This window comes from Punica granatum, chromosome 6, assembly GCF_007655135.1.
Source record: "Punica granatum isolate Tunisia-2019 chromosome 6, ASM765513v2, whole genome shotgun sequence".
Classification (NCBI taxonomy): domain Eukaryota; kingdom Viridiplantae; phylum Streptophyta; class Magnoliopsida; order Myrtales; family Lythraceae; genus Punica; species Punica granatum.
In genome coordinates, this window is record NC_045132.1 from 25855738 (window position 1) to 25882335 (window position 26598).

The 26598-nt window shown below is 37.3% G+C and overlaps 3 protein-coding genes across 5 annotated transcripts; 2 read left to right on the plus strand and 1 right to left on the minus strand.

Annotated features, from left to right (window-relative positions):
• Positions 1-3829: 3829 nt before the first annotated feature.
• LOC116211817 lies at positions 3830-7564 on the plus strand. Its single transcript, XM_031546339.1, has 4 exons — positions 3830-4042; positions 5060-5317; positions 6102-6352; positions 6481-7564. Exons 2-4 carry the CDS (start codon positions 5080-5082, stop codon positions 6841-6843), a joined length of 852 nt encoding a protein of 283 aa, XP_031402199.1. The 5' UTR covers positions 3830-4042; positions 5060-5079; the 3' UTR covers positions 6844-7564.
• Positions 7565-8486: 922 nt separating this feature from the next.
• On the plus strand, positions 8487-15120 carry LOC116211471 (ubiquitin carboxyl-terminal hydrolase 8). The gene is made up of 13 exons (XM_031545867.1): positions 8487-8731; positions 9212-9463; positions 9594-9729; positions 10031-10090; positions 10168-10263; positions 10453-10776; positions 10929-11069; positions 11202-11372; positions 11898-12155; positions 12289-12437; positions 12855-13418; positions 13981-14254; positions 14445-15120. The coding sequence occupies exons 1-13, from the start codon at positions 8643-8645 to the stop codon at positions 14559-14561; spliced, it is 2631 nt and encodes an 876-aa protein (XP_031401727.1). The 5' UTR covers positions 8487-8642; the 3' UTR covers positions 14562-15120.
• A 5384-nt stretch (positions 15121-20504) lies between these two features.
• LOC116211989 (axial regulator YABBY 5-like) lies at positions 20505-25879 on the minus strand. Of its 3 annotated transcripts, XM_031546549.1 has the most exons (7): positions 25371-25879; positions 25226-25282; positions 22847-22969; positions 22309-22483; positions 21428-21476; positions 21198-21273; positions 20505-20996 (listed from the first exon to the last, which is right to left on the minus strand). In XM_031546549.1, exons 1-7 carry the CDS (start codon positions 25437-25439, stop codon positions 20859-20861), a joined length of 687 nt encoding a protein of 228 aa, XP_031402409.1. In that variant the 5' UTR covers positions 25440-25879; the 3' UTR covers positions 20505-20858. The 3 variants fall into 3 exon arrangements, with proteins under 3 accessions (XP_031402409.1, XP_031402410.1, XP_031402411.1); XM_031546550.1 differs by lacking the exon at positions 25226-25282 and having other exon boundaries at positions 25371-25871; XM_031546551.1 differs by lacking the exons at positions 25226-25282; positions 25371-25879 and adding an exon at positions 24706-25171.
• Positions 25880-26598: the final 719 nt, after the last annotated feature.

Genomic DNA, 26598 nt, shown 5'->3' on the forward strand with positions numbered 1-26598 from the left:
AGTTTCTCGATGATTCGAGAGAACTCCTCGGAATATATGACATTTTCCAAATTCAATGCGCCAAATACCCTATAATATGAAACGAATTCATTTCAATTCATCGTCTTTCTACTCAAGAAATGATTTTTTCTTTTTCGAGATGTCATTTGATTGAAAGGTATAAATTTGGAACGGATAGGTTAGTATGTTGTTTCGTGAGGTGCCCATCCATGCGCATGCACAAAACTGTACCATGTCATATGAGCATGCATACTCATCATTACCTTTCATATATGGTTAGTTGTCAAGACGCTCGAGAACTACAAGTGCAAGAGGTATATCGATCTTCAAGGTAAGGCTGAATAACCATCGTTAATGGTCCCCAAAAAAAAATATATATATATATATATATATATATGAGACCCCGGTAATTCATAATAGATGCATAAATATGTAGGACACGAGTCCATATATTCTAAGAGAGCACCTTATTTATCCCTAATCGAGAACAATTATGAAGATACAAGTTCTCGAAAATCACTAGTTGATAAAGAAATTTATTCTATTCAGTATCTGTTGGTCCAAAAATCGAACTTTGACATGACATACACCGAATACACCTTTTTGGGAGCTCTCGTTCTCTATTTCTCTCAGAGGTGAACTCTCTCCCTCTTCTTCACCCCCTGGCGGAGAAACTGAGGCTCTTTATATAGAGCCTAGCAGGAGACAACCACAATTCAAGTGGCCAAATGGGTGTATATATTTAATTAAAATTAGCAAATTGGCCTTATCCTCTCATGTGTCAGAATATATTCTTACACCAAGTTGAAGTGTATAGGGTACTATACATACATATATACGCGTATATATATATGTATAAGCAAATATGAGAATAATTCCATGGTCCGAGGACTCAAATTATTTATGATGTATTTGATTATTGATGTTGTATTAATAACGTGATAATGATGTATTTGATTGATTTATAGCCCTTATTGCACGTGTTTATAAAGAATTACGTATCAGTTGAGGACTCAAAAGGATATTTTAAGAAGGAGACATCATGTTAAGCATGTTGCCTTATCTGTTATGCATTGAATGTACTGTGGTGATGCGCAACTCATAAGACTTTGAAAACTCTTGCAGCTTATATGCCATAAGGGAAAAGGCCAAGGCTCGTTCCATACTTGTACTATATGCATCGTGCAATGAACCGAAACGCAGGGCTATTTCTTATTATTTATCCACGATACTACGAAATATAATGACATAATTTAAATCTCATTATATACTGCACTACGCGAAGGCGATGGAATAAGCTTGCAAGTAAGATTACAACCAGAAACTCAATTGCATATATCACAGAATTTTGGATCTCAACATGAAATGAAAATAATTTTGAAAAAATTCAACCGAATATGAATCATGGTTCTCGTGCATAAGAGACGGAAAGCTACTCTACAATCTAGCAATGTTGAATACGATTCGTACTATTTATAATGTATAAAGAATACTGAAAAGATGTAATTTGATTTTTTAAAAATTTTGTAAAATTCTGATTTTCAAAAGTTTTTTGGTAAATACTTTCGGAGTACATTAGATTATATAAAAATTTAGGGTTTTGATCTATTTAGATATATATATATATACCGCAGCAATATATAGATATCTATGTATATAAACCAGCTACCACAACAATATATATATATATATATATATGTATGTATGTATACAGCTGCCTGTATCTCCATCTATATATATATATAGTTTTGGTTTTTCTTTTTATTTTTACTAGCTAGAATCAAGCCAAAAAAAATATCTATATATATACCAGCCGTCTCTATTTATTTATATATATATATATATATATATTTATGTAGTTTTGGTCTTTCTTATTTACTCGCTAGAATCAAGCCCAAAAGATTTTTGGGTAAATAATTTCAAAATATTCTGTTGATAATTCTATAAGTGAATATAATTAATTTCAGAAAATTTTGTTTAATTTCAATTTATTTAATGAGAATATTTTGTTCAGAAGATTTTATTGATAATTTATAATAAAAAATAATTTATCGAAAAAATTTCATTCAGAAACGGAGTATTTTAAAGTCATCTGATCGAATCTATCTCGTACCTTACTTTCTCATATATATACATATATATGTAGATATAGAGATATAGATATATATATAGATATATAGATATAGATATAGATTTAGTAAGGATGATGAAAAGTTTTCCGCAAGAAGTCCCAATGTAAATACCAAGTAAGAATGAGTAAACCGAACATCATTAATAGGGCCTTATATCGACATTGTTACATGCAAGGAAGCCCCCATTTTTCACAAATAAATAAAAGAAGACAAAATTTTATCCTGGAGCAAGTTGCCTAAGATCGTACAACGCCGATTCCAAAAACGTTCGAGTACAAGCAAAAAAAAAAAATCCTAATTTAAGTAATCATCAGCTTCCGTATTTGATCAAGTTGATCATTTAATGATCATATATGCATTTCAATACATAAGATACCCCTTTCTTTAATTTTGGAAATAATTTATCTCTACTTAATGATATCTTTTAATTACTAACAAAACCCTAAAACCCTAAAACAATACATAGAAATCTCTTAGGACCTGTTTGGTTTCAAGATTTTATTTTAAAATTACAATTCTAACTTAACTCTATCCACTACAAAACAAAATAACTCATACAAAGTCAAAGAGTGGGTCCCATTTATACCACTTTTTTTCACAACAAAACAACATAATTCATACAAAGTCAAAGGATGGACCCCATTTATTCCACTCAAAATCAAAATCAAAATCTGATTTTAAAATCCTACTATGAAACCAAACGCAACCCTAAAACCCTTAAAACCCCGAAACAACCCAAAGAAACCCTAAAATCCTAAAAGACACTTAAAAAATCTTTTTCAAGAAACCTAAAACTCCTGAAAATCATTAATCCTAAAAAAACCAAAATCTTTTAAAATTATGTTAAGTTTCTGACTTTTAGTTTTATGATTATCTCAGGGATTCAGTATTTTCCGATTAAGGATTAGCAATTTTATAATAATTTCGGTTATTTATGTCCATAACATAATAATTGCTATTTTATTTAGTAAGAGTGAATGGATTGGAGGTGGAATGTTTGCATGATCAAAGAAAGGGGTAATTAGGTCTCGAAAAAATCAAATTCATTCATTAAATTCAATGACCATTTGATCAAATATGATTAAAGGAAACGACGTGATATTTTGAGATTGAGAAAGAAAAGAGTAAGATAAGAAGAGATTGACATGTGGGATAAAGTAGAGATGATAAAATAATATTAAGTGGACAATATTATCATTCAATTAATCTCTTTTGTTTTAAATCATATCATATCTAAACTAAGAAGAAAATATACTCTTGACATTCCAATCACATGCTAAAAATAAAGAGGTAGTTATAAAATTGAATTTTCGCTTAAATAATAGTATAAGATATTGTTATAGTTATTCCATGAAGTTATGATAATATGAACTTAAAATATTTGAAATAAAGATAAAATATTAACTTTAAAAAGACGTAAAGTTAAAATTTTCAAAGTACATATAAAAAAGTATACCTAATACATAAATAATCGGGATAAAAGAAATATAAATATGTCATGCATACTAATTAATAAAGTTATTTACAAAATTGTCATTGAACTATTCTAAAATTTAGTCTAATTTTGTTAGTACATCATTGATTATAATATAAAATAAACCATTCGAGATATTTTATTATATCAAGAAATAAATAGGTTTCCCAAAATTTAGAATATAATTATTATAAGAAGTGAAATATAAATGCGTTAAACTGACTCGAATTGCGATGTCCGACCCGAACCATTAAGGAGTCGCCGGACTGCCCGGACCCAAGCCGGTCCCCCCTCTCTCTTCCCCGCTCTCTCCACAGTCTTCCGACAGTGAAGAAATCTCCGGGTCACTTCTTCAGCTCACAAACTCCGGCCGAAGAGGAAGAAGACGACTCAGATAAGGCATATCGCCATAGCTGCCTGCTTTCGGGGGCCACAGGTATGGTGAAAGGAGCTATCTTTCGCTGAATTTGATCGAGAGCGATGTTTTCCGTATCCAGTAGGGTTTCCGGTTCTTCTTGAAATTGGGGGCTAATAGGATACGACTTCTCAATTTCCTCTCTGCATTTCGTGCTTAAATTTCCTCATATTTCCCCTCTTTTCATGATTGGGCAAGCGTATCAGTGATGGAGCTTAAATTGCATATGTCTGTGATATCCATAAAAAAAAAAGGAAGTCTCTCTGTACGTGCTTGTGTGCGTGTTTTGCATAAAAATTGTTATCTCGTGCGGTGCTAGAGTTTCGAGCTGGTCCAAAGTGTCTCAGTATCTTTGTCCGTCTTCCGAAGCATGCCTACCAGTTGCATTGTCCGTGTGTCTTTGAGTGTATCTGTTTATGTGAGTGTTTCACACAGATATCAATATCTTGCGGGGCACTCGCGTCTCATGTTAGTGCGAAGTGTCTCAGTATCCTCAGTTTTTTGAAGTATGGGCCACTAATGCTATGTTCTATGGGTGTTAGCATTCTCATTGATAATCTCATGGGTGTAAGCTGTGGTAGTCTCTGTGAGCATTTAAGCAGTTTATTGAGCTAGTGCGATTACGGTGGCCAGAGTTTCCGGTTTTATGTTTTCGTGAAGTTTTAGATTGGGACTATGAGATATCTTTGGTCTATGGATGTGTTAGATCCCACTCTCACGCTCTATTTAGCTCAAATGAATTGCCTTTTATCAAAAGAGGGTGTAGCGTAGTGATGCACGCCTTCGCTTGGTAACCAAGATGTTACCGGTTCGATACTCTTTAGGGACCACCCGTGCCCCTTCATTAGTTATTAGGATTTCTCTTTCATTGTACTAAACCCATGAGCTCCCGTGTAACCCAAAAAAGATAAAATGCCTTTTATCCTATTTCTATTGTTTTATGGCTGTTATTTAGATAAATTTATTCAGTGGGAACTCGTCTTCGGAAGTTGGTGCATGACTAAGTTTCCTGTCTAACAAATGACCTGTCTTGACCAGGTGTGGACATTTTGGGGTAAATGAGACGGCAGGACACGTACCTTAACTCAGGGTCTGATGCATATGCTGCTGCTCAGATGCAGCAGGCTCAGCAGCTGGAGCGACAGCATGCATCTACTCAGTTTCAAGGGCAGCTAGAGGCATTTACCCCAGAGAGGGATGATCCTTATGTAACTTCTAAAGGGGACGGGCAACAGGGATGGGATAGGGACGGGCCTGCACCATCAAATTCCATGGCATCGCATGTGTTTTATGAAGGTCTGTGCTCGAGCTTGAAGAAAGAACTACATTTTTTATTGTCCTAGATGGAGAAGATTGTCTTATCTCTTTGCATGCTTTACTGAATACTAGTGTTGGACGCACTAGGCGGTTGCTGAAACCTTCTATTCTTATTCAAATAGTTTGATGGGAGATATATAAATTTTAGTTGATCTGCGAGAAGGTGTGTGCGCTACTTGGTCCTATCTTTAGTATAAACTTTCTTGCTCTCTCGAGGGCATGTATGTTTTCCTCACTATTTCAGATCTTTAGAGTTTGCATTTTCGTTGGGGTATTATTTTGTATGCCTGGGAGTTAATTCTTTACGCTATAGATTAGGTGCATAAAATGTAGAATGCTTAAAGAGCTAGATTTAGAGGCATGGACTTTGTGTTTTTTTCTTTTTCCTTCACTCTTTCTAGTGCCGGTGGTACTTAACCTCTTGAAGGACAGACTGGTGACACAGACTAAACATGGCACGAATGATTGTGGCTCCATAGGGGGAAACGGTTGTTTTAGGGCCTAAAGCAACCGCTTAAGACTACTTATCTGAAACATGATTTAATGATTTAATCCAGTTGAAATCTCTTTTCTTATTTTCCAGCAACTTTCCTGATATCATGCCATCAGCCGGAAACAAAATTTCTCATGATCATTTTTAATTGATAAACATTATCTACTTTAGTTACTTTATAGGGTTGTCAGTTCTATTGAATCCCATTGTTCGCCTCTTCTTATATCGTTCAACTATGCTTAGGGGATATTCTCTTGGTTGGTGTTGTAGGTCAGGGTGGTGATGTGTCTAGGTCTTACTACCATGGCCTGAGATCAGATCCAAGAGTGACTTTGGAGAAACAAGCAGACAGCAACATAAGATCTCAGTCGTCGCATGATAAAGAAATGAATGCTGGGTATGAAAAAATGCCATTGTCAGAGACATTTGAAGGTCTTGAGCAGAAGTTCTTGGATGACATTATGAAACTATCAAAAGATCTGCATGATGCAGAGGATGCTGAAAATGCAAGACATAGAGAGGTAGCTTCCAATGTCTTCTTTCAAGCAGAGGAGTTACCTATGAAGATGCCAATCTATTTGTAGTAGTTTTGATTATTTTACTTGATGAGTCGGTTGAGACTTTATCCTGTATTTTTGTTTTGGTGCAGAAACTGAATGCCATTGATGCTCTGTATCAAAAGCAACTTGAGGCTCTTCGATCTCGGCACGCTAGTCGTAGAGACGAGTTCCTTCGAAGAGAATCAAATGCAAGGCAACACCAGTATCAGCAGAATTTGATGGATCATCATTATCAAAACAGGGGCATTGGCCCACGTGATCCTCAGGCTTATGGCAATATGGCGGGGTCTGCTTCTGTCGGAGAAGCACATCGACCCTATAACAATGTGGATCGATATGATTCCTACAGGGACCGTGCCCGATTTCCTGGGGGTGGAGGAAGAGATCAGTTCGAGCCTCGAGGTCCATTCCCCGGAGGCCGCACCTACGACCCATCATCACGCTTCTACTAGAGGTCTTTCTCGACTCTACTCATAGATTCTGCTAAAATGAAATGAGTTGTCACTATCTGTCCCATGGCAATCCATGCGCTGCTGATTGACCTGCAAATAGAGGTTCCCTTGCTCTATGGTTTACCGTTCTATCTTATAGGAATGCTCCATCGGCACTTTGCTTATCAGGTGGAGGTTCGTGTCTCGGATAGGACTTGTTATGTGGTCTAGATCATAAGATGCAAGTTGGGTCTGCCATGTTTTGTGAGATGGACATCGAAGCGTGATCTTACTGAGCATTAGTGCGAGCCCCTTTATAGATCTATAGAAAGACCAGCTATTGTTCCCTGTAGATTTATTTATTTAATGGCAACTGTCTATGCTTCACGAAGCTCGATATGCTTGCTGGTTGAGATCCCAATGCAGTTTGCGGGGGTGTTCCATTCCACCTGCAATTTATGCGAGAAGCTAAGAGCCAATTGATCATCTCTGTGATCTTTTGATCGGCAGAATGTAGGACTGATTTACTGGGAACTCTTTCAGCTTTAGTAATGAGTGTGAGAGAGAGATTTCTACAGGAAATTTTGGGCCCGTGTGCCCAATTTGACATTAGCAAGCTGGCCCACTGAGCCCGGGTTGGTCCAATGGTGGTAAAGTATAACATAATAATATCCTTTTCTCCATTGGCTGCCGTTAAATTGATTATCAGTTATTATAATTTGCTCAATTGATGTTTTCTGGCTATCGTGACTGCCTATAATGAAGTTGAGGAAACTCGATTGAATCCAATTATGGTGTTACTTGGGACGCAATTTGATCTCCCGAACTGTCATGTGCATCGGAAACAGTTGGAATTTCTCGGAATTGCTTACCCGAAAACATATATAGCATGCTAATCTAATTGGGATGTCATGCAAGGCATTTTGCTTAATCAATGGTTAGCGCATTAAATCCGGGTTTAATTATCCGTTTGAATTGGGCATGGGAATATCCTTAGAGGATCTTCGCATCATCATCTCACCTTTATTCTGTGCTTTTCTTTTTTCAAAAATCGCCCATTGGGTCAATCTCTAATTGGTCAAGTGTCTTTCACCTAAAAGGCCTCACGTTAATAATTGTCAGCAACTTGTCCAATTTTCTGATTATCTAGCTCTGCGCGTTCTTTCGTTTCGATCTCGGAATGTTTGTACGTTACCTTTATAATAAATTTTCTGATAAACCAGATAGGTTTATCGGCACGGTAGTAGTTAAAACCGATCTTGAAACATCTCGTATTCCGCTTAAAAGAAAACATACACACAATGTGAATAGTACACCAAGGGAAAGTCTTTTGGTCTACACGACAATCACTCGGAAAATGAATATAACAAATATGTATAGTAATTCTTCCATCGTTGAGAGTCCAAAATTATATCCCAGCAATTTGAATTTTTAAATCGACCTTTAGAATTTTAAGATCCAAATCTAGAATTTTTCGAGGAAAAAAGACATGTGAGAGAGATAAAAGACATAAATCTTCCCGGAAAAACAGATAAAAACATATTTTTCATGTTTTTCCGCGAAATTTATGTTCAGAAATTCCGGAAACTATATATATATATATATATATATCAGTAATTTTTAGAATTATTTATTTTAATTTTTTGACCCTCCAGCTCGGCTCTCTCTCTAACATCGTTCGCAGAAAAAGCTTTCTTTCTCTCTCTAGCGTTCGTTTCTCTCTCTCTCTCTCTCTGCAAGAGCATTGTTTGTGTGTGTGTGTGTGTAAGGATCTGCAGCATTTCCCCATTTCGTCTCTGAGCTTCAACTCTGCTTCAACAATGGACACCCCTTCCGAAGACTTCTCCGATTCCTCTCCGCCCCCCGACTCCAACGGCGGCGACCAGCGTGTCTACTTCGTCCCTTACAGGTTCCCTTCTCCCTCTCCCTCTCTCCCATCTTCCACTCTCGTCTCCCTCGCTATTCTTTTTCTGCCAGAAGCATTCCCGATGCGCGCCGGCTCTTCTATGTTCCTTCCCCCGTGTTTCCCCAACCCAATGCTCCTTCTGCACTTCGAATGTCCAGTGGGAAGCGAATTCTTGCGGTTTACTTCGGATTCTTGGATCTCGGCTCTCCATGTCATTGATAATTTCGGAGTCGCCTGATCTAGGGTTTCTACGCATTGTCGATAGAGATCAAATTTTTATTGAAATCGATTCGTTTGGACTCGTTCTTTGGATATTTCAGCTATGCTCTAAGATGGTTAAGATTTGAGGCGCTTGGAGTGCCATGGAGTAGGACCAGATTAAGAAAGAGGGGGAGGGTGGCATTGGATTGAATCGCCGGCCCCTTATAGAGGCTTTGCTCTGCTCTCTTGACTTGACTTTAACATGAATTCGGCTCTTCTCAGGTGGTGGAAGGATGCACATGACTCGTTATCGGGTGAATCGAATGGGAAGAAGGGCATTGTGTATGTGGCCTCTCCGGCTCTATCTTATGGCGGTCCCATGAAGTTGATCAATAATATCTTCAATTCAGATCTTGCGTTCAGTCTGAGGAGAGAGGAGGATGCTGTGCAGGATGGCGAGAATGGTGAAGTGGGTGTCTCCGGGAGGGACTTTGCATTGGTCTCTGGTGAAATGTGGGTGCAGGCATTGAAGTGGTGAGTGCTGTTACGGTGGCTTATTGAGCCCGTTTGATGCATGAATTCCTCCCATCGTGTTAATACTGGTTGCTTAGATGAAAGTCTCTGGTTTTTTTTTAATGGTTGTGCATGCGGACATCCTGGTCAGGTATAGTGACTCTAAAGTTTCTCAGAAGGAGAATAGGAGCTTCTCTGCAGCCGAGGATGATATTTCAGATGTTTATCCCATTCAATTGAGGTTGACTGTAATGAGAGACTCCTTGGCTGTAAGAGTATCCAAGAAAGTAAGTGGGGTTTACTAACAGGTCTTGTGCTTTTTTGGCCATTGCATGGATATATGTTTGCTGATTGTTTCTTTCATTACTTTCAAACTTCGTTTAATCTTTGATCTTCTCAGTGTGACCTGTGTCCTAGTTACTGAGCAATTTGCCATCCTTTATATAGATTTAGCTAAGTGAAAGATCTTTTTTTTTTTTAATGTATTGCTGATGTTTGTAATTTTTGATGCTTTTGTTAGCTATCTAGTTTATGGCTGAGTCCCTTGCTCTTTATGTACTGAAGTCTGATGTGTAATTGGTCCTGTAGGATAATGCTGCAGAGCTTTTCAAAAGAGCGTGTAAGATTTTCAGTGTGGATACTGAGCTGGTAAACATGCTACTTTTTGTTGTTCACATCCTTTTTGTCAATAAGTGGGTGGACTTTCATGGTTTCCTTATTGGCAGATGCGAATCTGGGACTTTTCTGGACAAACAACTCTATTTTTCTTGAGCGATAATAGTAGGTTCATGAAAGACTGTCCACGACAGGCAGATCAGGAGGTAGGTGGTTTTAGTTTGCTTCTTATAATTTATAAATACATAAACATTATTATTATTTTTTTCTTCTTCAAGGCATTCTTTTTCTTATTATCGAACCCAGTTGCAAACTTAGTTTGCAGCGTATTATACTTTTTTACTTACCAACCAGTACTGAAACACAACTTGATGCCTTTTCTCGTGTTTTTGTAGGTTCTTCTAGAACTGCAAATTTATGGTTTGTCAGATTCCATAAAATGCAAAGAAGGGAGGAAAGAAGATAAAGGATCACATTATTGCAATGGAAACTCAATTTTGATGAATGGGAGTGCTTGCAATGGGAGCTCTGACACTGTTCGCTTTTTCAAAAACTCTGGAGAAGCTGGTTCTTTGGGATTGGCGGGATTGCAAAACCTTGGAAATACTTGCTTTATGAACAGTGCTCTCCAGTGCTTGGCACATACGCCAAAACTTGTTGACTATTTCCTTGGAGACTATGCGAGGGAAATAAATCACGAAAATCCTCTTGGCATGGACGTAAGTTCCAGAGCCCTCATTTATCTTGCTTTGGATTTTATCTTACCACATCTTGAAGCATATGTTTCTATTTGAAATGATCTTCTGGCAGCTTCTTAGCTGCTTATGTATTCTGTTGGATCATATGTATAAGAGAGCATGTACTATGATAGGGCGAGATTGCTTTAGCATTTGGAGATTTATTAAGGAAGTTATGGGAGCCTGGGGCAACTCCAGTTGCACCAAAAACATTCAAAACGAAGCTTGCTCGATTTGCTCCTCAGTTCAGTGGATATAATCAGCATGATTCTCAGGTTAGTATAGAGATTGTCTTGCTGCTGTAATGCTGTTCTTGCTCTCTCATTAGATGTGAGGAACCTGTTGAACTCAATAACATTTTAGTTTACCATTAATAATTAAAATAAACTCGAATTTTCATGTCAAAGGAACTCCTTGCTTTCTTACTGGATGGTCTTCATGAAGATCTCAACCGCGTAAAGTGCAAGCCTTATGTAGAAGCCAAGGATGCAGAGGATCAACCGGATGAAGAAGTAGCTGATGAATACTGGGATTACCATTTGGCTCGAAACAACTCTATCATAGTCAATGTGTGCCAAGTAGGTGGAATTTCTTTTGTTTCCCTGAGCCCTTGTTAATATTCATCATCACAATTTTTTTGGTTGCTGAAACATTATCTGTGCACTGTTTAGTAAAAAGCAGCATTTTCCTGAATTTTATTTATCTTTGTTATAGTTTCAAATGATTGACGAAATAATAATTTGAGTCTAGCATGACATGTGCTTTTAATTTGAGTACTATTTACATGTATGTGATAATTCATTTGCTGATTCTGACCAATAAGGCTTTGACTTCTTAATGGAAAGCTGGATCGATACTACATCCAATATGATATAATTTGAAATTCTGGAAACTTGTTATGATGCATGGTGCACTAAGGTAATTGGGGGGTTCATTGCAAGATAATGCTGAATGATAAAATGTAACCAACACCGAGATATTGAGGACCCTACACTTCACTTTTTGTATGTGTGATATTTGTTTTTCCTTTTGAATTCCAATCATAATACATTCTTAACATATTAACAAATGTAGCATGCCGCTTTCTTTCTCATTAATTGCAGGGTCAATTTAAATCAACATTGGTTTGCCCTTTATGCAAAAAGGTCTCTGTCACTTTTGATCCATTTATGTATCTATCGCTACCATTACCTTCCACAACAACGCGGACGATGACTCTCACAGTTGTTAGTCTTAATGGAAGTGCTAAGCCTACTCCTTACACCGTCACTGTGCCAAAGAATGGAAAATTTGAAGATCTTATCCAAGCACTTAGCATGGCATGTTCGTTGGGCATTGATGAGACCCTTCTGGTAGCTGAGGTACCTTTCCTTTCTTTTTTCAATCTTCCGTACCCTCCCCAAAAGTTGAGCAATGTTTTAAAGTTAGGACTCGAGAAATAATGTAATGTTGCTGGTTACTATATATAATTATGACATCGTGTTTATTTTTCAGGTATACAATAATCGCATCATTCGATTCTTAGAGGATGCTTCTGATTCTTTGAAGTTAATTAGAGACGAAGATCGGCTTGTTGCATATCAGTTAGCTAAAGACAGTGAAGAAGCCCCTTTGATTGTGTTCACGCATCAGACAATGGATGAGTAAGTCTAGCCCATTGGCATTTAAGTATCACATTCTCTTGCTTTCCAGAAATAGGTGGCACCCTATTGGTTTCACTTACTACTTTTTGTATACAAGAAAATTGAGTAATGTTCTCATGCCAAGCAAATATACTCTGGTCATAAAAGAAAGAATAACATTACGGAGCTTGAAGAATTTTTTTTTTCACCCCCTCCCCATTTTGGGGGTAAGTGTAACTTGAAGATATTATTTTTGCTAATGCCGACTATTTTCTACTTGGGATTAAAAACACCTGAAAGATGTGCAATCATGTATTCATTGTGATCTTGATTGTTTTCAGTTTATTCACTAATTTGCTGTTTTGAATAGAACATCAGAGGTTTTTTTTCCCTTAATTTCCTTTTCCTTCTTCTAATCGTGTCGTCTTGTTATATCAGGCACTACATCCCTGGAAGTTTAACTGCACCACACAAGGGGATTGGAATTCCTCTTGTTTCTAGACTCGGTTCTTCTGTAAATGGCTCCGATATTCGCAATATTTATATAGAATTGCTCAGTCAATTCCGAAAACCTAGCGAAGATGCTTCGAGCAACAGTGCTGATGTACAGAGCACTTCTGTGAAAGATCCCACCTCCACCCCAACAGAGGATGCCTCGTCTCCTGTCTCGGATGCAGAAGTTGATTCCTCTGCTAATGAAAGGGTTGATTTGGAGTTGGACAGTGAATACCAGTTTTACATGACAGATGAGAAGGGCATAGCCCGAGAATCAAGGATTATAATGGACGAGCCAGTTGGGCCTGCAGGAACATCTGGCCGGTTGAATGTTCTGGTTTGTTGGCCTGAAAAACTTATAAAAGAGCACGATACTTCTCTCTTTAGCCCGTTAACTGAGATTTTCAAATCCGGGTTCTTTGCAACAAGACCTCAGGAGACTGTCTCCTTGTACAAGTGCCTTGAAGCATTCCTAACCGAGGAGCCACTCGGGCCAGAAGACATGTGGTCAGTGTTTACACTTTTTGAGCTACTCTCTTAAACGTGGTTCTCATCTTTAAGCTATCAAAGGGGTTCAATGTGACGGAGCAGACTAAATTCTAGTTTTAAGTGAATAATTGATATTCCAAACTGGGTTTATCTTGCATGGAGTCTAATGTGGCACCTTACTAGGCAATAAATTAATATATTATCCAAATTTATATTAGCAAGTGGTGACCCCAACAAACTCAAAATGCAAAGCACAAGGAGTAAATTGGACCCAAAAGTAAGTGTATCAATGACTAATTTGCGGAGACATGAAGCAAAAAGGAAAATTTCCTTTTGAACTTATCTTGTTTATGCAAATTTTCTGGCACTCTTACCCATGAATATGCTGTGGGGTTGATAGATGCTTTGTCTTATTATCTAATTGTCTCATAGACAATCAGATAGTTGGCTCTCTTTATCAGTTGTTTGCTTGCTCATGATTTCTTAGACCGGGTTTGTAAATGGAAAAGCTTGCAATCCATGCAACTAAACCCTCCCTTGCTTCCATTCTAACTTTGTCAAGTTGTTTGTGCGACTATAGGTTTTGTCCCAGATGTAAAGAACACCGACAAGCTAGTAAGAAGTTGGACCTTTGGAGGTTGCCAGAGATTCTCGTTATTCATTTGAAGAGATTCTCCTACAGCCGTTACTTGAAGAACAAGCTAGAGACGTACGTGGACTTCCCCATTGATGATCTCGATCTATCAACTTATGTTGCCAGCAAGAATATTCATCAATCGAGCCGGTACACTCTTTATGCGATAAGTAATCACTACGGAAACATGAGGGGCGGTCATTATACTGCATTCATACATGTAAGTTGCTAATAATATCCTTGTGCCCTTTCCTTAACATCTTATATTTGTTGAACTAGCCATTCGAGGATAAGGGAAAAGAGGAGGAAGAAAAGAAGTTATGTTACTGAATCTCGAAAAGTGCAAGGGACTCCTAGTTCATGTATTTGACCTGCTGATTTTTCTACTTATTGTAATGATTGTGGCACAGCATGGGGGTGATCGGTGGTACGACTTTGACGATAGCCATGTTCGTCCCATCAGCGTGGACAAAATCAAGACTTTGGCAGCTTATGTTCTTTTCTACAGAAGAGTGGTAGAAGAGTAATGGCCAAGGAGTAGAGCCACATAGTAGGAAGTTTTGGAATGACGCCAAACCCCAGATTTTGTCTCCTGAGGTTTGTAGCAGATTTTTGCGTTTTTCTACAGATTATTTCTTTCGAAGATTAGCATTCTTTGGTTGCTTGGGGTTTTATGGTCTCATGGTCGAAGATGGAAGAGGGAGACAGATACCGAGCTTTCAAGGTAACAAGGAAGCGCATGTAACATAGTAGCCAATTAAGCAACAGAAGGGGGCAAGGCAGCATAGTACAGTGACTACAATTCTTTCTACAGCTTTAACACATTCCAAACATCGATTTTGTGTTCGAGTTTGTAGCTGAGTTAAGGTTTTTCGCGACTTGTGGGGACTTTTTTTTGTGTCAATCCCATCTGGCTTGTAAGGGAACAAACTTTAGGAATAGTTAATAGTTAATGGCAGGTTTGAGTTCTTCTGTGGTATTGATATGGAGGAGGCTGGTTGGTGAATTTCTTCATGGAATTAGCCTCTTTCTATTTATTTATTTATTCATTATTGTGAAATATAGTCATTATTATTTATGCTAATATTTCCTTTTTCTTTTTGTAATTACAGAAATCGTCCCTGCATTTTTACGAGAATTGTTATAATGACCTCATCATTTTCAATATGTGCTTATTAAAGTAAAGAGTCCCGATGAGTTTATATCGTCGCATTCTAAAATCTCTTCGGGTGGTTATCCATTGAGGAAGAAGCGCAACGAGGAAGATATATATGTACCTGAGGGAGGGTTTTAATTGTACATTTCGCAAAGGGTGGTCAATTGGATTTCACTGATGTCAAAGGACAGGGTAAAATCTAGAGAGAAACAGACAAGAATGACTTTACTGGTCGTAAACTTTTTGTTGGAAAAATTGACCCCTCCATCGTAGGGGAGCCGCGTGGATAAAATGGTCTTTTTTTTATTATTTATTTATTTGAGGACCATCCTATGCTTTCTCAGTCAACCATTCGATAGTTTTCTTAGTCCTCCAGCCAACCATTCACGAGAACTATTGTTGGTTGGGAACTTTTGTAATGCCCATATGAATGTTAACGCCCATGTAACATTTTGGACCCATCATTAAACATTCCTGGAGCCATAATATTGTATAATTTATACATGATTTAATTAAATGATTGAATTCATCTCTAACTCAAAAAATTCGAACCGATGAATTTTGGTACTCAAATTTTTTTAAAGTTGTAGTCTACTACTTAAGTTTTTTGCATGTGATTCTTACTCTTAACAAACATTTCCTGTCGTTTCTATATCTATCGAACAACTGGTGCATGCTCGTATTGTAATCGTGATGCAAAGTGCAGTCGATCCTTAATTAGATGAAATGGGAAACAGAACTAACCCGACGACTTCGAGACCTTATTTCAATTGGTAATTTATTCGGTTTTGAATTTGGGTGAATACGTTTCTTATATAAATTTGGGATGGAGGACCACACTATTGCAGATTTCCATTTTAGTGTAAGATGTGACTGGACCTTCTTCCATTCATTCATTGAATGAATAACAACAACAACAACAACAATAATAATCCTCTGTTTTTTTCTTTTGCCTTCTCTGCTTCTCTAAAGTGACGGGACATTCTTGATCATGGTCGGAGTACATGTGCGGTGCCCGTAGACCTCCGCGGTCCATAATAAAAAGGACCACCGTGTCTCTTATTCATATTCTGCACGTTCAATTTCTACTCGTCGACTCTTCACTTTTGATCGGTTTCGCCCGGTTAGGGAAGAATGTGAAAACCCTTAACACCACCCTTGATTGCTGTCAGGTTCGATAAAACGAGTCGTCATAATAATTGTCATGGTACCATCGAAACTGCTTCTCAAAGGATTCAGACGTGCATGCGGACAATCAAGAGTGAAAGAGGACATTCGAACCCCATATTGAATCATTGTCTAAATATCCGTGGAGTTTATATGGACCACTTAAGTTTGCCCGAAGTCAATTATAGATAGGAATCCATATGATTTTCCACGATGCTTGTAGTTAGATGGGAGCGTACCGGCCGATGGAAGGTTGAGGTGGTGCCACGTGGTGTTGGAACACTTGGGTCCGTTGAGGGAAAAAAAGTTTAACGGGGGTTGGGCCTCCTTAACAGGCTATATACGTTCCATCCAAGCTCACATAGTCAACGCATGCAGTCGCCAATCCTTCTCCTTTCTTTTCATGCATTAAATATACAATTGTAGTTCTTTTCCTTTGGCAGGGATGAACCATATCAATAATAAGCTTCACAATAGTAGAACTGGCATAAGTCTCTTACTATTTGTCAAGATCTTCCGAAGGATCTTCATAAATTGTTATGTGGAGATGGGAAGTTCATATTTCGTGAAAAGATTTGCTACTACGTAGACTATGCGTGCAAATTTGTTTGTATGTACTCACATGACACTAGGGATCTATGTATTTACACGCTTTAATCATGTATACTTACAAGTGCGAGAAGTTTCACCTCTAGATGATTAAACCAACACATAAACAACAATTAGATTGGAACTGTAAGATAAAAGAGAAGGAAGAGGATACTCTAGATGATGAGATCAATCGGGACATATCGTCAGTTAACTAAATAGCGAAAGCTTGAATATCTAGAAGCGCTTGTACAAATTGTCGACTGTGGTCCTGAAGGAAACCCTAACTCAATGTGCAACGTAACCAAACATTCTTATCTTTAGAAGAAACTCAAGGTTTTATGGCAACGTTACGATGTTAGTCATATGGGATACATATGCATAGCCCCCTTCCTCAATCATGATTGCATATCCAATGGATGTGATTGTCTTTTGATTTGAAATCCCATGAATCGGTTCAAGAAAAAGAACAGTGATAAGTGTCGACAGTTGGACGCGTCTTTTGACGCATCATATATATGTGAATGAGTACTGATGCAGAGGCCCGAACAGCTGGAAGACATAATAAATAAACACGAACATGGATCTACCCCCGGGAGATGGGGCAAAGCAAGATATGAATGATAGTTATTGTGGGTCATCAAGTTGAATTGAGTGTGTGTGGGGCTTAGGGTTTATTATATCCTCTCCAAATTTATGCACGAATTGCAATCCTCAAAGTTTCTTCTTTCTCATTCTCTCTCCCATCTCTCTAATCAAACGAGAAAAGGTTAAATCAAGTTCCTTCCCCACTGTTGTGGTGACAAGACAGGGGATCGCAGCATCTTAAAAGAAAGGAAAAAACATGTAGGGAGAATAAATTAATATTATCATATATATTTAGAAAGCCCTCAAGAAAAAGTCATAGCATGAATAAAAAAAAAGTTAAGAATTTAATAAGAATATAAGTATAGGTTCGTTCAAATTATTTAACCATCCTCCTTTTATGTAAAGTTTTGTATTTAAATCTTGTTTAAATAATAAAAATAAACAATTGTGAGAATTTTGCTCTTAATAAGCTGGTCTAGTCCAAATTTGAATTAATTGATTTCAATGAAGATTTAAATATTAGGTCATGCATTCCCCAAAAAAACATATATTTAGGAAGCCCTAACCCTCCCTCCAATGATCTACTGTGGACAGACACTACATGATGAGTGAGAGAGGAAAGGAGAGAGAAGGGCTGACATAAATCCAAAATACCAACTCCTTGATTTGACATTACAGATTCTCTACTATTAACTCTGAACCCCACCAAACATTTCTATATCTTTTCTCAATCCTTTCTCCCTCTCTTTTTATAAGATCACAATTCTTAATAAGATTATATAAAATATTCTCTGACATTGATTTAGATAAATCTAATTTTATTCAGCATCGACTTATCCCTGACTAGTTAGGCAACATTTACTTATAAAAAGCTAAAATGTATTTTTAATGAATTTTAAATTCTCATTTATCAACAATATCTGTTCATATAAAATGCAATTTATCGATGTATTGTCGGTTACTTTCTCTCTCTCTCCGGTCTTAAAAAGTTAGAAACTTTCAAAAGGTTATGTTTGCAGGGTTTGAATCCCCACTTTTATCATTCATATCTCTCTTTCTCTCAATCCGCAAGACCCTCCTTTTCAAGCACTCACACACTCACATATATATATATATAGAAAGCATAGTTTATGGTTAATTTCAAAAGAAGTTAAGAGGTTTAATACTATCTTAAAATTTAATATCATCCGAAAATCTATGAATTTTTTTTTTTAGATACTGAACAAGATAGATTTTTTGTTGGGGGCAAAGCAAAATATGTGTTTTAGAAAAAGCTAAATATCGGTCTTCTCTCTCCAAGAAGTCTCTAGCAACAGTAAGCAACGTACATATACATGTTCTTGTCTGTAAGTGTGCTTGCTCAATCGGTTATGAATCATTTAATTAGACACGTTAATAATCCCATTTAAAGTGCGAACAATATTCATTTTCGACCACTTTTTTATTTATTTATAAATATGGCTACTATACATATGTATATGTGTATTTAAAGGATGTGACACATATTGTGCTAACATGTTTATTCCGTAAATTATCTTTCCGTGAAATCTAGGGCATATGTGCAGCCACATGAAAAAAGAATATTTCCCTTAGACGATCGGAGAGAATAAATGCTGTAATATATACACACACATATGTATATGTGCGTCTATAATTTTGCTCTGTGCCATCAAATTCGGTGTCATTGATGTGTTCTTATTAAATGAGAGAGGGGCTTCTTCTGACCCTTCTGAAGTGACCTTTGAATCCCAAAACAAAATAAAAATAAAAAAATAAAAAAAAGGAATTGAACTGTTAACATCAACCTTTTATCTCTCTCTCTCTCTCTCGTTATGTTTGTCGTCCAATATTTACACAGAAGCGTACGTTGTTTCTGGTAAAAACAGTGACAGTTCACGTCACTTAGGGTTTGGGAAAGTCCATGAAATGAGCAGTTCCTACCATATAACAATATGTTTATTTCAAAGTATTAATCTCTTTTCCTTTATTATAATTATTAAGTGCTGCATGCCCTTTTACTGTGGAAAATATATGGCTGCATTATCCCTGCCTGCTTTGTATATATATTGCAAACACACAATCATTTTTTTTTTGGGTGAAATGCAAACACATAATCATTTGATTGCTGGTCTGCAGCATATCAAAATACATACGTACGTTACATTGGATATATATGGTGCCTAAGGCCCCTTCCATTGCTGAATTGGAGGGACATTGCCCCATGCTAAACTAGTAAAGTTCGCTATCAAACCGCGCGGTAGAGGCACACACATATATATATTACATCGTGGTTCTCAATTCCTGTAAAAGGTTGTTTTTTGAAGCTCGGTTACATGCAAGGCACGCTGGCCTGTGTTTCGTATAATGGTCAATCACCTCAAGCATTAATTAAGGTGGCCGATATATGAAGCTCCTTAAGGAGATCTGAAATTATGGTAGCCTAGAGACCCCTGGTAAACAAGAGAAATGGGTGACCTGACTACACAGTAGCTAGAGGCATGCATATTATATCGATCCTCCACCGACGTTTCCCTAAATGTGGTTGTTCAATTTTAGGTAATAGGGCATGTTTGTCATCACGCGTGATGACTTCTGGTTGTAAGCAATGGTTAATTTTTGTTCGGTAGAAGAACTCCCTGCGCTTATGGAAAATGATGATATGTGGTTTTCAATTCCTGTAAGGTTGTTTTCCGAAGCTAGGTTACGTGCAAGGCACAGTGGCCTGACTTATGAGTCTATATGTATATCAGTCGATCACCCGTTCATGTTGGTCTTATATAAATGGTGATGGTGGCAGTTACAGCGATTGCTATTACAGGTGAGTCGGTATGCTTGTTTTTGTATCCATCCATCTGCGCATACGATGGGTGGACGGCATTATTGTTTTCTTCGTAGTATGATACATGTATAGCACAATCCATAATATAGAAGACATGGAGAGAGTCCAATTAAGACACAAGAAATTAATTAATTTACACAAGAATCTAATTGACATTTTATTGATTAATTCACGACCGTGGTTTTGGGGGTGGAGGGATCAAACCTCTGACAAACAAACGTAAAGGTCAACACAAGAAATAAAATGGAAGGACTTATCACTCTTGAGGTTTGAAGGGATATATTATACATATGCCTTCTCAAGTGTTTTCCCATTGGAGAAGAATATGCATATATTATTGTCCAATCATACCTCAATTTCTTGTAGCAGTCATATATATATATATATATATTATTAATATCTATATATATAACATTTTTTTTAAAAAAGGGCAGAGCTGCTTCTTCTTCTTCTTGCTGTTCTTCTCTTCTTCTTCTTCTTCTTCAACTAATAGAAGCCATGGGAGGTCTTGGGGTGAAGGTGATGATCACCTCCATTAATGGAGCTGTGATGGTCTAACTTGCTTTGCTTGTTCATGTTTCCCTCCAGCTTTAGCCCAAAGTGAATGTGTGGAAAATGTGCCCACTGCTTCCCCCCCATGCATTTTTCCAACCAAAGGAAAAAATAAAAAATAAAAACTTAAATTGAAATAATTTATATGAATATCACCAGAGAGCAGCATTAATTGTATATTAAGACAGCATTTGCGGGAAAATGTGTATATATACCTCCAATATACACATGTGATCTCAGTTCAGTATATAACCAGAAAGAGGCCACACTTACATTTTTCGCAGCCGTGCTAAATGCTTCTCTGTGGCTGATATCGGGATTACTGGCTTTAATTCGTTGAATTTCCTCTCTGTTCATAGAAAGATAAAAGTTCGGGTTATTTTTCTTCCTCTTTCGACTCAAAGACATTATGAACGATATTTGCTCTTGTGATGGCACGCAATTACCTTAAATCACGTAACTAAATATTGTAAGAGTAATTAGGCTTAAGAGGATATACGTACTTTATGAACCTGTTGTATGCCGACGGAACTCGTTGCCTTTTTTCAGGAGCTGCATATATTTATATGATATTGTCAATTAAACATAATTGCAAAATACAAACTATATAAAAATTACTCTTTGCCTCACGCAAAAATACTTTAGAAATATAATGAGTTATATCTGAACACACAACATATGGCTAAGCTGCGTGTGCAGTCCACGAAATCGAGATTAAACGTGTACGATCACGAATTAAAATCAGTCATTCTCATATTTTTATAATTAAGCATCTCTGGCCGGTATTTGTTCTAACTAAAAGCGTGCTTATTGTGGTATATACATGCATGCACAAAAGAGAGCAAGAATTGGAGAAGTGACCCCTTATCATTATACCAGGAATGGGAATCAGCTCCTTTGGAGGGAAACAAACAAGGAGAAGAAGAGATATTTTTTTTATAGAAAAAACCGCCGTTGTAAAACGACTTGACACACACACACATATATATTTGTGCGATTCATCAAAGATTATATGGAAAGCTCAGCCCCACATATTACTCATTGTACCGTCACTATCTTGAATGAGTCACGAGTTGATCAGAGATATATATGAAATCAATGTAATCTCTCAACTTTTCTGATCAATATAGCAATATATATATATATATATATATATATATATATGCTATACATAATAAGACATTATACACACCCACATATGTACTTCTTTTCGGTTTCTTGCTTTTTCCAACTTCATGTATAAATAAGGTGCCATGTTTCTTGCTTATAATTAATCAGCTCACCGTCTCTTCACATATTGAATATAAACATATAGTCTTAAGAACACATGCAAAACGCACACACATGGAGAGGGCGAGCGAGAGAGAGAGAAAGAGAGACATACGGCGGATAGGAGGGATCCTAGGAGGAGGAGGTTGGTCTTGCTGCTGCTGATGATGAGGAGCAGATTCGAGCGAAGAAGTGCACTTATTGTGAGTATTATTGTTGGTGTTGCATTTCGAAGAAGACGGTCCACTTCCCTTCATCAGTTCCTCCGGCCCGATTAGGTGCTGTTGTTTCTGCGGCTCATCACATTCACATATAATTAGTTAGAAAAATTGAAAATTTTAGTTCTACACTCCTTAATATCGATAACAAATTTAGTTTAATTTCCATCATTCATGCATGATTCCTTAGTCTTCTGTTTGAGCTAAAGATGTCATTTTATATCAATCTAGCTAGGAGTAGGGGAATGTACGATGTGATGATCGATGAACTCCTCGGGAATACCCATGGGCCTCATAATTTTTTGCCAAGGTTGAAAAGTAAGATTACAGTTTTAAGTCGGAAAAATGAGGGGTCAAACTAAGTGATAATTCTTCGGAAAAGAAGAAGAAAAGGAATGTAATTAAGACGATTAGCTTGTGAGACGGTATACATACTTGGAGCTCCTGAAGAGGAAGGGGCTGAAGGGAGGCTCCCGCCATGTTAACCGTGAGGAGATTGGCGCAATGCCCGCACCTCACCGTCACTACAGTGTACATGCTGCTGCATGGTACACTTACCTGCGTGCAAACGCACACATACACATAACGCAATCGAACCATCAATTTTATTCTCTCTCTCTACATTGAGGAGAGAAACCAAAGCAAAACAAAAGGATAAATTAGCTATATTTGCTTGATTGTGCATGTACTGCATAAGCACGTTATGGGATTAGGGAGATACCTTAGGCTTTATTCAAGCTGGAAAGTAAGATATTTAAGTAAAACTTGGTTTTATGGTTAATTTATATAATTATCTGGAAGAGTAGATTAATTATACGGATCATGGCGAGACGGGCTATTAAACGGAAAGATCTCTTCCTAAAGAGAAGAAAAAGAAAATTTGGAGATGCAAAGCTGCTCTCGGAGTGTTCATAAAATAACTAATGGGAAATCAATAGATCATATACATATCCATATTAAAAAGCTCGTAATTTTTGCAGGAGATTGGATGCTTTCACTCTATTTTGAATTGGGAGGCTTTACTGAATTCCGGTATTGAACACGCTGACAAAAAGGGAGGAAAGGCTAGGGGAGGAGACTGGAGAGGGAGGTTTTGAGCATGGCATAGTATGCATCTGCCTCGAGAAAACCACATTCTATATATGAACTTCATATTTACTGAGCAAACACAAAAGTATTTTCTTTTGGTAGGAGAAAATGAAAAAGATATCAATCTTGACTAGATTGATGAAGTTTAATTACCTCTCGATCTTGTGCTACTATATATAAAACTGAATCATTACCGCGTACAATGATACATTACTGTAATTTAAACGAGATGATGAATGAGTCAATGATAATAAAATTGGCTAAGGAAACACACTTTCCTCTGCTCTGTGGGTGCGGTTCACTTTTCTCGCTATCTTCTGACAAACAACAAAGCAAATGCAAATGGGAGAGAAATTGGGAAAGCGACGTGACTATGTAGCTCAAGCCATAAAGTCCGTGTCCCCCCCTAACCCCAATTCCATTAACACCCACAGCCTCTTCCACACCCCTCTCTTCAATTTCTTTCTTTTTCTTTTTCCCAAATTCAAAATAAATATGAATATATGCAAATATTCATCATGAAAATGAATGATAATGGTTAGCTAGCCAGAGTACAGCTTTTGTGCAGTGTTTCAGGGTCACCGTTTGTGCAGAAAGAAAAAAAAAGTGATGAATTATGAATGATGAGAGATCTGAAACTTACCCATATATGTGTATGTATGTATATTTATGCCTGCCCTTAAAAATGATTTGCAATGTTTCGCGAATAAAGAGAAAGGGGAAAGCAACTCCCTTTTGTTGGGTATACATCTATAAGTATATACAATATTTATGCAATAGAAAGGAGGTGAGAGTGTGTGTGTGTGTGTGTGTGTGTTCTTGATTACAGTTATGACCCAAACACACCGAAAAAAAAAAAAAAAACACACACATCGCTGTGCTTAGTTTGCATGAACAGAAGCAAGCACCCACTCCCTCCTCCTCTCATCTCTTTCATTTACAGGTGTTGGGGAGAGAGAGACAGAGAGACCGAGAGTAACAGAGAGAGACAGAGAGGAGGAGGAGGAGGAGGAGGAAGAAGAAGAAGAGGGCATGCATCACATGTCCCAAAAAAAAAAAGAAAAATAGTTGATAATTCATGAATATGCGCATGAATTCATAGGAACCACAGAAAAAAAAATATGGATGTGGGTTTGCGCATAACAGTGCAGAGAATATATATACAAACGCAAAAGAGGGCTTTGTTTCGACTTATTTGACATTACCGTTCAACGAGGAAGAAGATGAAGTAGAAGGAGGAGATCATCAGAAGGTGAAAAACCCTAGCTAATTCTGACAAGTCTTAGCTATATACATATAAATATATAAATATATAGATATACATATATATTTCGATATACCGTTAGCCCTAGCTAGCTAGATGTGAACTCTTTGACTCCACTCTAGTTAATTTTATGTGGGAAAAAGCATCATAAAAGCAGTCGCACATAATAAAGACTGATAGATCATGTCTAGGGTTTCGGATAAATTCCTCAGTTTTCCAAAAACAGCTAGCTCACGCCCTTTCCTTTCTATGGTATCTAGAACGGAAATTGAGCTCGGAGTTTTTAAAAAGGACATGGAATCTAACCCGAGCTCGATGTAGATTGAAGCTTCTTTTCGGTGATCACCGACGGCCCCAAGATAATTTTGGGTAAAAACGTGGATCAAAGCAAAGCCCTTACCCATGCACAAATTGCGCAGTTCAAGTTCAACTAATTACTCGAAGACATGGGGAATTTTCACCTGAGAAGCTCCGGACATCAATATAGTATAATTCCAAGCTCCCCATGACCAACTGAGCTGGACAATTTGAGAGTCGAATGACGACCCGAGAGAGGAAAGAACAGAGAGAGAGGAGGGAAATTAAACGAGTGGGGGATGCAAATACCGCTAAGATGGTGTTGCAGAAGTTGCACTGGACGTAACAGACTCGCTCCGAAGCCATCTCCAGAGACATTCTTTAATCCTGAGGTGCAGTACGCAGATGATCGCCGGAGCTATCTCTCAGAAGGCCGGGGGAGATTCTTGAACATAAAGAAGGCAAGCTTTGGAACAAAGAATAAGCTCAAGATCTTGTAGATCAAGAACTCATAAATGCGAAAAATTGGCTTGGAGACAGAAGAAAATATTTCATTTTTTTTCTGTTTAAAATTTTTTTGAGAGAGGAAGAGAGAGAGAGAGAGAGAGAGAGGTGTATAATAATAAGATCACATAAGGGGAGAGATTGGGAGAGAGATGGGACTAGTCTGGTCGGGAGAAAACCAGAGATGGAGAAGTGGGGTTATGGTTTTTCCCCTTTTTTTTTCAATTTTTTTGCTTCCAATTTGCAATAATAATGTGAAATTAGATAAAAGGCCAAATTGCAAGAGAGAGGGGGAGGGAGAGAAGAATGAAATGAAGTGAAATGATTGGATGAATGAGTGGGGAAGAGTCACACACACCTCAATAATATATATCTATATACATACACGCACGCATATATATATATATATATGTGTGTGTGTGTGTGTGTATGTATTGGACTTACTCTAAATTATAACAACCAGACTTGGTTTTCTGTAGCGGACGAGGGGGGCGAGAGAGCTGATCTCTATAAATTGCCTTTGGAATGTTTTCAGAAAAAATTAAGAAAAAAAGACAAATTAAGAGAGAGAGAAGATGCTTCCATCTCACAACTTGTCTTTCTGATGTTTACTTGTCCTGTTGGAACATGAGTGAGTTAAGAAGCTTTTACTTTACACCACTCACTCTACATATGTGTGCATATAAATATATATACACATACTTTTTTCTCGCAATATATACCTATATACATTTAGTGGCATAATTCACCGTAAAAATCTGTAGTATAAGAGATTCAAAATTCACTAAAAGTATTTCAAACATTTCATGATTAATTAAAATTTAATATTCAACATTTAAGTAAGGATAAGTCTGATGATAGATTGAGAAACACTTTTTTCTTTTTTGGGTAACAGGTTAAGGAACACTAAATAATTAATAATAATTCAAGGTAAGAGAAAAATTCAAAATCTATTTCGTTCTTCCCTCAAACATGTTAGCATAAGGAAAAATTAATAACTAATAAAGTCGGTTAACATTGCGATATATTACTT